General features: G+C 30.2%; 1 protein-coding gene across 1 annotated transcript; it reads right to left on the reverse strand.

The window, feature by feature from the left end:
* Window positions 1–862: 862 nt before the first annotated feature.
* Window positions 863–5,192, reverse strand: Pmp70 (ATP binding cassette subfamily D member Pmp70). Its single transcript, XM_083088271.1, has 12 exons — window positions 4,922–5,192; window positions 4,800–4,845; window positions 4,547–4,734; window positions 4,400–4,469; window positions 4,134–4,231; window positions 3,450–3,630; window positions 3,131–3,343; window positions 2,976–3,045; window positions 2,389–2,864; window positions 1,860–2,159; window positions 1,466–1,627; window positions 863–1,321 (listed from the first exon to the last, which is right to left on the reverse strand). Exons 1-12 carry the CDS (start codon window positions 5,035–5,037, stop codon window positions 1,244–1,246), a joined length of 1,998 nt encoding a protein of 665 aa, XP_082944397.1. The 5' UTR covers window positions 5,038–5,192; the 3' UTR covers window positions 863–1,243.
* Between the last annotated feature and the right edge of the window lie 6,572 nt (window positions 5,193–11,764).

An 11,764-nucleotide genomic window follows, 5' to 3' on the forward strand; every position in this document is an offset into this window, starting at 1 on the left:
ATACCTTTGCATTTAATAATCAGTTCTATAACAATTTTCCCTAATAATAGTTTGACTTCGAAAACTGAAACTATTCTTAAAATATATTTAAATGAGTTCCGAGTCTGTAATAATTCAATGTAACAGGAAGTATTTCAGAATTAATTCTTATATGAATACGGTTATTGCATAGAATGTATCAAATTATCTTAATTCTATATATTATAAAAGTGTATAGCATAATATTTTTTGTGTTATATATGTCAATGAAAGAATAATATTGTCTAGTTTGTATTAAGACAGAGTAGAGAGAAAAAAGTTTGCAATTGCGATGTGAAAGAGAATCACAATTACAATTTCTCACATTATTTTTTTTGTACCTCATCAATCTTAATTTGCTCTGGATCTACAATAAAATCTTCCTTCGTTATAGCATTCTCGTATAATCTTCCGGCCTGATATATCTCTGTGCTATGATATATATATATATATATATATATATATATATATATATATATATAATTTACAATTATAACAATATTAATAATTGCAGTCTGGAGAACAAACTCTATATTAGATCCTATCATATAAAATATATATATTTTTCTTTTTTTTCTGATGTAACTCACAATAAGCTGACGAGATTTCATTTTGAATTTACAAATCACGTTTTTATATATTATATAATAGAACATTTCAACAAATTTTTATTTAGCGAATAATATGGAGTTTTCGCTTCTATAATTTATCATAAATAAAAAATGTATTAACCACTAACTGATAATTTATCGAATTTGCACTGCAAATCTATGCACAGGAAGTTACGGAATATATATACAAAATTACACTGTATAAAGATCTAAGGATCAGAGGATCATATATATATATATAAAACGATATCATATATTTCAATTCGCATGGTGCATTCCAGAATTATATTACTATATTTCATAAAAACTCTGTAGAAAAATATTTCATTGTGCATTGCAAGTTCAAATATCTGCATGAAAGAATCAATGACACGCTAAAAATAATCGCATCATTTGCATCATATTCACATTCTGTGAACCTACCTTGTTAGAATTATACATTGTATTTAATTCACAAATGTCACCTATAAATAATCACTATAATCAGTACCTACATAATCACTAGTCTTTGCATGGTTACTTAAATTTAGTTTAATGTTAAAGTTATTGAATGAACTAAATTAAATGTCCCTTGCATGCAGACGCGTTCTCGCGTGTGCAAGGGACGCAAAAATTCACGATCCGAATTCTATCGTATCATGTTCGATCGGCTTGAATTCATAGCCTCCTCGACCGTCCATGTGCAAATAGTACTGAAAACACAGTACATTGAATAAGTATTAAACAATGATGAAAACCTATATATAATAGTTACGACAAGTATAAATAATAAGTATGATAAATATAAATTTATTTGAAAAAATAAAATTAATTAATCGAAAAAAATTCAATAATACCTCATGGTGCTTCCAGAGAGAACGACGATGCGAGACTGTAAACAACGTAATGTTTTCTTGCCTACAATAACTGTACATGAAATCCTCGACATCGACACTGACGGCGCTCGTGCACTCATCCAGAATCGCAAATTGCGGTTTGTGATAAAATAACCGAGCCATCTGCATAATAAAAACAATTTAAATATAAATATTTAACAAACAGCTATTCTGAGATGTTAATATTCATATAATAAAATATGATGTATAACGCCTTACTTAGTCAGAAGGATAATTTTATATATGTATGATATAAACAAAAGATTAAAACAAGTCATTACATATTTGTAGTAAAAATAATTAATGTCGATTTAAAAAAGGCGTAAGAAAAAAATAGGGGAAGAGCGAAACTCACTGCTATACGTTGTTTCTCGCCGCCCGATAAAACATCCATCCAATCGGCCACCGAATCCCAACCTTGTCCTTCACTGTTAGCGGTATTTTCTCTTTCTAATAGATGAGTTAATTGCACCAATTCCAAGAACTTTTTAAGATCCTCGTCATTAGCATTACCGCGTCTCTTCATCTCGGCTTTCGTGTGGGGGTAAATGACTTGGTCTCTCAATGTGCCCAGCGTCATATAAGGACGTTGTGGTATGTAGAATAGTTTACCGCGCGGTGGTTTTGTAATAGTTCCTGTCCAGGCTGGCCACAGCTAAAAGTTACGAAAATAAAGTCAATAGGTATAATTCTGATTTTGCCAAAATTAGCGCTTAGCACTATTTCATAGAATTTCTAATTTATCATTCTTTATATCAATTATAATCTAGAAAGAAAATTACAACGCAATTTAATTGATACTATAGCAGAATAAATTCACAAATATATTAAGATGTACGAAAAGAATGAACGATAAACGAACAATAGAGATAACGAGCACGTACTTCACCAAGAATTCTAAACATGGAGCTCTTGCCGCAACCGTTTGGACCGCAAACCAACACATTCATTCCAGACTTTACTTCAAAGGACAATTCCTTGATAAGCACATCTCCATTCGGAGTTATCAGTGATACTTGATCGAATCGTATGATGTTATCGCGCGGCACAATCTTGCCGCCACCGGGATAACCGATTGCATTGTTCTTGTAATCAGAAATCATCGTTCTCTCATATTTCCCAGCGTTCAGGTCGTCGAGAACCTTTTTGATCTCGGTGACGCGAACCGTGAATCCCGCCAAACGCGTCAGTTCTCTGCCGGCCAACACCAATCGGCCGACCGCCTCGGCCAGCTTCACCAGCATTCGACCGTAAGTGTAATATGATTTAAACCTATGATTGGGCGTGCCAGAGAGCACAGAATGATTTTTTTGGAAGAAGGGTATGCTTACAGCGTAGAAGCCAATTACGGTAGCAAAATCTGAAAAAAGATAAATGGCAGTGATAATATTAGAAACCATAAGTAACAGTTGAAAACAAAATAACGCATATTGTTAACTATGCACTAGTTACTATATAAATCACATTGTACATTTTGCAACAAAGTTATCTATGATGCCCATAAAAACCCTGAATTCCAAGAATTTACGAAGATGAGTCGTCTGTAAAGGAAAAAAAGAAATTAACAATAAAATTAACAATATACTAATAAATGTATATAAATGCAATTTACAATAAATAACTTACAAGTTTATAAAAACTAGTTAACAATGTCAATTTTTCCCTGTTATTTCCTCCATAGAAGGCTATTTCCTCCGAGTTGGTAATTAATCTCGAATTGATATGACGATACTCTCCTTCCAATCGTTGTTCTTTGACAGTCATCGCTCCAACAGGTTTGCGAAGATGAGTCAAAAAAGTACCAGCTATTACCAAATAGCCAAGTATTATTGATGGCGTCTGCAGTAAAATAATATTATATATATTATTATATTATTATATACATATACTATCATAAAATAAATTAGAATTAAATCATAATAAGAACAATATTTATGTTACATACCTGCCCACCAATAGTAGAAGTTAATTTATATACATAGATACCAATGTCTAACAATGGTTTTGCTATGTTGCTATAAAGATCAGTACAACTATCACAAAACTTATCAATATCAGTAGTCAACATTTGATCTGGATTCGCGATACGAGTGTCCAAATTATTCATTTTATAATAGGTAAAGCCCCTGTAAAAAGATATTTGTTTTTTACATTCAAATTATTTTTTTTAGTAACGGTTATTTTATTATGCATTACTTAAATGAGTAGAGAGAGATGATTAGATATCTAATATATTTCCTGATAATTTATCTCAGTCATGAATCATTTAAGCAAAAGTTAATACTACTGCCAATATCAATAATGTTTAATTTTGCAAAGTCATGTATGTAAATGCAACGTTCATCGCATAACAAATATATTACCTTTGACATCACTGTTTTATTTATTAAAATAAGCTGATTAAGCTGATTAAGCTGATTGAAAGTGAATAAATAACATATAAATTAAGAGTGTAAGCAAATAAAAATTGAATGGAAGTTTTTTTATAAATTCAATCTTTTTACACACAAAAGAACTAGGCCTTTCATAAAATGCTAGCCTACAAAGATTTGGTATTTTATAAAAAAATCAACTTTATATAAAAAAATCTACAACAAAAAAGAGGATAGAAAAGGTACCAATTACTTACTTGAGATAATGTTCTAGCAAGTTACGTGTGATATTTGTACGCAATCTCAATTTTACTTCGCTTAAGCCATATTTCATTACATTGTTCACGATCGATATCTAAATAAATACAATCATGTGAAATATGATATGAATAATCTTTTCCAATTGCTAAACTTTAATATTAAGCTAATTTTAATATCCAAATAATTTCAGTTATCTTTTTTATCTTAATTGATTTAGAGTATCAATCTTTGAATCAATTGTATACCAATATATTCTACTTACCACTGGTACTACAGCAAGGAAATTTAACAAATGTCGCCTAAACAATGGTCCATTCATGCTGACAATTGATCTGGTGGCATACAAGATTTTAAGTTAGAGAGATGATCCTTTTATCTACATATCACTAAAAGAAAACACTGCACCTACGTTTCTATCAGAGTTGCTTTATTGATCAACCACAAGTCGCACAGGGTCCTAGCGACCAAGGCACCTGCCACCAGAAGAATATAGCCAAATTCTGCTGATATTATGCCAGGAATACCAATCTTGAGTAACTGACATAATCTGCGGAAGAAGACGGCGTTTACTTGCGCCTTGGGGCTCTTCGGTTTCTCCTGAATGAAAGGATAATCAATGTAATCCTGCTCTCAGCACTTGAGGTATAACGTTATGCTCTTACCTCCTTGATGATATATTGAATGTCATTGCTGACAGGCCACTGGTTTCTGCAAAACACATTATATCGTTACGATCTTGGTACAGTGAACGCGAGATGGAATTTTTATTGCGCAATAAAATTACTTGGACTTTGGCACCCGTCTCCTGCTGCGATTTCTCAAAATCCAAATCAACGTGCTAACCGCAACCGCACCGGCCAACGTGCGCCTGGTAGCGAATTTGCTGATCGCTGGTGCCATATTTCGGAGTCCGTGTACAGATATCAACTGCACCGTCCTGGCGCGACGATTAAACTATCGTACATCACGCGTCACGCGTCACGCGTGGCCTTTGGCGCAAAAGGAGCCGAAGCGAGTTGAACGTTGAACATCGAGTGTCGAGCGGAGCCGAATAGGTTGAGACTGGTGGGAGACGATGCTAGGAAAAGGAAAGGAAAAAGAAAGGACAGAGAGAGAGAGGGAGAGAGAAGAAAACAAGTCGGTCTCTATTGGTCGAATCAGCTACAGCTGTGAATCAGCAACATTTTGCATACACGTGTGCATCACAGACTGTGTGCATAAAGTATCATTTTCTGTATCCTCTCGCGCATAAGAGAGTCCTCCTCTTTCCAAGCTTTCTCCCCTTTTTTACGTGTGCGATCATGTCGCGTAATCAGTGCAGAATAATATCTAAGAGTACTCAAGATTGCAACAATCGCTTTGAATCTGATGACACGAGTCATTATTCCGTGACAATGTTTGAAAATAATTTCCGCAGTTGCATAGATTGCAAACTTTATCTCTTTTTTTTTTGGTTTTTGTCGTTTGACGAGGAAATCCGTCAAACGATGTATTAAAGTCGTAAAATTCTGTAGGCTAGGTTGCACCAACATTATTTTGGATTTAAGCAATATACTTAAATATGTATCTGTCTTTAATTATCTAAAGAGAAAGATAAAGGCCCGGTTACACCAACATTATTTTAGCTTTAAGCGAAACTTAAATATATGTCTGTCTTTATTTATTTAGAAAGAAAGATAAAGATAGACATATATTTAAATCTCGTTTAAAGCTAAAATAACGTTGGTGCAACCGGGCCAAAGATAGGCAAATATTCAAGTATCACTTAAATCCAAAATAATGTTGGTGCAGCCTGGCCTTAGACGATTGATCGATTATATTTGATGTTTTAACGTCTCTTACGTATTTTTTTTTTCATTATTTCGTCTCTTAAGACTCGTATTAAACGCATATTGAACAATGTTACGACAGGATCAGAGACGAAAAATAAAAAAAATCAGGGAGAATACGACACTTGTATAAATACATATATATATATATATATATATATATATATATATATATATATATATATATATACATGTTAATAAAAATAAAATATTTAAAATATTCTTCAGATAGATAGATACGGATATTTGCGAAATCATGCTAATAGATATAGATATTTGCAAAACCACTACGCTTCTCCCTATTAATGAGATATTACGCAATACTTTTATCATTAGTTGTGTCACGCGAAAATAACTTAGGTGACCTAAGATTCTTTCCATTTACTTATGCATTAGTGTCACAAGATGACTATGTAATTTTTTCTGCAAAATACGTACAAATAGAATTATTTTTTATATATTATATATATACAGGGTGTTCTAGATCACCCGTACACCCCTTTTCTTTCAAAAACTAAGCATTTTAGAGAAAAACGTTTTCGACAAAAATTGTATGGTTTTGAGGGGAACATAAGATGGTGTCATTGGTTTGACCTTGGATGGCATCGTTAAGGTGAGGTCAAGGACACCTTTAATTTCTTAAATGGAACCACCTATTTTTTATTGCATATTCTTATAGCTTATGTAATTGTTAATTGCAAATTACATTTTTTTTTTCGAAAATTTTGTGTTTTCTTTACACCAATTGATTCCTCTCATTATTTTGTACATAAAAGTATTAAGGTAAGATAATCGAAAAATGAATATTTTACTAGATATTTTATGGTTTATGTAAAATTAAGAAATTATTTCAAGCCTTATAACTCGAAAAGTACTTGATGAAAAAATACTTTATTATAGTGTTTTGGAAAGCTCTCGACATAAGCTATAAGAATATGCAATAAAAAATAGGTGGTTCCATTTAAGAAATTAAAGGTGTCCTTGACCTCACCTTAACGATGCCATCCAAGGTCAAACCAATAACACCATCTTATGTTCCCCTCAAAACCATACAATTTTTATCGAAAACGTTTTTCTCTAAAATGCTTAGTTTTTGAAAGAAAAGGGGTGTACGGGTGGTCTATCTATATATATATATATATATATATACAGGCTGTACCGGAATTCGCGGATACGGAATGCACAGCGTGATAGTTCGTGCCAAAAGAAACAACTTTTTCCTTTGGCAAAATTGCGTCTGAATCAGGGGCGGCACGCGCTTGCGTAACGTTTGAGCATATGCGCTATTTTATTATTTTGCTAAAGATTCTAAAACTATGCTAAAGATTCAAAACTATGCATGATAACTAAATATTTATTAAATATCTATTAAATAGCTATTTTCGAAACAATTTAATTAATGAAAGACTATTTTCCATTTGATATCACCGAGGCAATGACTAAAAATAAAATAAGTAGACTAGATAACATATAAGTGGATTATTAATGGATATAAAGATATTTAATAAGTATTTAATTATCATGCATAGTTCTGATGAGACCTTTAGCAAAATAATATAAGTGCTTATTCATTAGCTTAAAGTTGCTTTCATTAAAAAACAGGGATGGGAAAGTTACTTTTTAAAAGTAACTCGTTACCGTTACTCGTTACCGAGTAAAAAAAGTAACTCGTTACCGTTATTAGTTACTTATTTTTAAAAGTAACTAGAGATATAGATTTTAAAGCACTTAACATGTAACTTCACATGTAAATAAAAAAATTTTAATTTTAATTAAATTTATAAATACAGCTAAATTTGCATTCTTTTTGTGCTCTCGTCCGATATTACGTCAAACTTAAAAGCTGACCAATCACATCCATTCCTCAGACGAATGAAATAACTGTGATTGACCAATAATGTCATTAATCGCTCCAGAGGTGGCTGTGAAGCTGGCACGACAATCTACGAATTTTAATGTTCTTGACCAGTATGACATTTAGACCAGCATGACATTTAGACCATTCCGACCGTTTACTATTTTATAAATAATTATTTAAAAAAATCTCTGCTTGAAAAATGTTTCTAAAGAATAGAACTTTTATAGAACTGTCCAGAATTGCCGTTAAAACTACGGAAAATCATCAGCACGACACATTTTTACTAAGTGTCGTGCTAGTCGAGGACATTAAAAATTCATAAAAAATTATTAATTATTGAAATATCGGTCTGAAATTGCATATATAGGCTGAACTATAGCAGAATTATTGGGAACTCTTGCTAAAAATAATAATATTCAACGCGTTTTGGTTCTTTAGAGGGAAGAGTGTCGTGCTAGATTCGTAAAGTTAGCACGACATTTTTTCGATTTCGACTTTTTAATAGAAGGAATGCAGAACTCTTTAATTTTTATCAGGAACTGTAGAACTATGAAAAGTGCTATCAGAACTCTTAGTATTTTTTTGAAATTCGTAGATTGTCGTGTCAGCTTCACAGACACCTCTCAGAGCAATAAATTTCATCCGAAATATTATCGAATTTTATATGAATGTCGGTCGATGACTAAAAATTGAATATGACAGAAATACGATGTCATAAGTATTTTCAAAATATGAAAAGTAACGGTAAAAGTAACTGTTAAATTCGTTATCGTTACTAAAAAAATGTAACTACGTTATCGTTACAGTTACAGAAAAAAAAATGTAACGCCGTTACCAGTCCGTTACCAAAAAAAAGTAACTATAACGGTAACGGCGTTAAGGAGTAATGCGTTACTTCCCAACCCTGTTAAAAAAGTAATATTCAGACGCAATTTTGCTAAAGGGAAAAATTATTTCTTTTGGCACAAACTATCACGCTGTGCATTCCGCATCCGCGAATTTTGATACACCCTGTATACAGAATATATTTCAATAAAATGTAAACTTTTTTCCGAACCTCGTGGATTAAGTAACTTTTGAATAATAGTAAAGTTCAACTTCATAAAAATATAGAATATATTTTACCATTCACTTATATATGTAATAATGCAGAATAATTGAAAAGAAAGTTTTTGATACATCTTATCGATTCGCATTATCAAATAGAATTAGGGCCGGATTTAGGGGGGGGGGGGGCAACAGGGGCTGAAGCCCAGGGGCCTCCACAAGAGGGGGGCATCCACAACACAAATTTTTGGGTAAAATTTCCTATCGAATGGTACAACACTTACAAGGTCTATGTATATAGCTTGACCTTGTTATTTCGCAATAAATTATTTAAACAACGTAAAAATTTCTATTTGATTTTGGTTCACAAATGGTTAGGGGTCTTCGTTGCCCCAGGGCCTCCACACCTTTAAAGCCGGCCCTGAAGAGAATAGTGAATAGTGAGTAATAGTGTAAAAAAATGAAGTGGGTAATAGTGTGAAAAATTCTGCTTTCTTTCGCTAATATAACAAGAAAAAAATGACTTGATTTCTATTGTTTATAATTTAATATGCTGTATAATGAAAAAAAATGCAAAAAACTTAAAAATCTTTCATCAGTTTTTTACATGCAAAATATTAATTTCTTCTTTACATGTATGCTTTTTACATTTTAACAATTTTTTAAATTTTTCTCTCTCCCTCTCCCTCTTCTTACAACACGAATATTTAGCTATTTCAATTTAAATGTAAATTGTGAGACAAAAGTACAGAAATAGACTAGATTTTTTTGCTTTTCTATGCACAATTAAATGCACAAAAATATACGAATAGTTAACTTTATATTAATAATGCGAGGAACAGCGCTATAAAAAATGTATGTACATATTTATAAAATAATAAAATTATCTAAAATATGCTACAATTAAAAATCACTATAGAACATTCTCTTTCAATAAGAAGCTTATCAGAGAAATAAACTATGTTAAGTTAAAAAGAAGGAAAAAAAAGAAAAAAAAGAAAAAAGAAAAGAAGCTGAAATATCAAAGTATAATCTCATGTTTATTTATTATTAAAAATATAATATCGCGGCGATTAAATAATATTATAATCGCGTATTATTAATGCGCATAATGAGTGTTATGTTGTCAATATGAGAACAGCAACTATATATAACAGTATGATTAATGAGAAGTGTGTGTGTGTGTGTGTGTGTTCTATCAAGTAAAGATCACACTTGTTTACTTGCGTGTTTTTTTAATTAAAATCGTACATTTTGTAAAACGTAATGATGTATCGTGTGTCAATACATACATGACCCAGTAAGCAAAAAATCATTAACCTAACGTTACTATAATGATATTTTCTAATGTTTAACGTTTTCAAATATGTAGTTTTTAATGTTGTATACAACGTCACTCTGAACAAACTTTGACCCAGATTTCGAAATATCGACAATTTTTCTATAATATGTTTTTGTAACATTCTAATAATAAATGCTGATTTAAATTTAATTTGTAACTATATTTTATCATTATATTAACGTTAAATAATATTAATTCTAATATTTATGTGAAAGTGTTAATTACATTTTTCTATAACAATATTAATATTAACAAAATGTTTTCTATGATATATATACATATATATTCTAACATTTATTTAAAATTGTCATTAATATTTTACTTCTATTATAATTAACATTTCATTAACTTTTCATTTTTAGGAAGAAAATGGAAACATCAATATTATTATTATTAATATATTTTATTTCTATTATAAGTAATATATTTCTTCCACTAATTTACAATTCTTGTACACTTTTTATTTTTCAAGAAGAAAATGAAAACGTTACAATTTTAGAAGTTTCAAATATAAACAATTTTTTATATTTGAAATTTCTAAAATTGTAACGTTTTCATTTTCTTCTTGAAAAATAAAAAGTGTACAAGAATTGTAAATTAGTGGAAGAAATATATTACTTATAATAGAAATAAAATATATTAATAATAATAATATTGATGTTTCCATTTTCTTCCTAAAAATGAAAAGTTAATGAAATGTTAATTATAATAGAAGTAAAATATTAATGACAATTTTAAATAAATGTTAGAATATATATGTATATATATCATAGAAAACATTTTGTTAATATTAATATTGTTATAGAAAAATGTAATTAACACTTTCACATAAATATTAGAATTAATATTATTTAACGTTAATATAATGATAAAATATAGTTACAAATTAAATTTAAATCAGCATTTATTATTAGAATGTTACAAAAACATATTATAGAAACATTGTCGATATTTCGAAATCTGGGTCAAAGTTTGTTCAGAGTGACGTTGTATACAACATTAAAAACTACATATTTGAAAACGTTAGACATTAGAAAATATCATTATAATAACGTTAGGTTAATGATTTTTTGCTTACTGGGTTGATAAAGCAATAAATAGATATGTAATTACATGATATTAATAAAATTACTCATATATTGCAATCAATATTAGATATCATATAAAAGCACAAAAAAATGAAATCGATGAAGTTTCTATAGTTTAATGAAAGCTTATATTGTTAGTTTAATGATATCTCGCTTAGTAATTAGATATATTTCCCCAAAAATGTGTCACGATTATGACATGGAATTGTGTGAATTTACAATATGGACAAGAAAGAAATCTATAAATTTTGAATTTGTGGAAATGTGTTCAAAATTTTGATTTCTTTACATTTCCGCTTTATTTACACACATTTGTATATTTTAATTTACTAATTTAATCTGTTTCATTAATCAATGATACTGAAAAAGTGTAATACAAAATTATACAAATTTACATTCTAAATTCTTATTATAATATAAACCGATTCTTACATTCTGTCTTGATTAACGGAATTACTTGTGC

This window comes from Camponotus vicinus, unplaced genomic scaffold (genome assembly GCF_025532165.1).
Source record: "Camponotus vicinus isolate PSW18456_S1 unplaced genomic scaffold, iyCamVici1.0 SCAF_14, whole genome shotgun sequence".
Taxonomy (NCBI): domain Eukaryota; kingdom Metazoa; phylum Arthropoda; class Insecta; order Hymenoptera; family Formicidae; genus Camponotus; species Camponotus vicinus.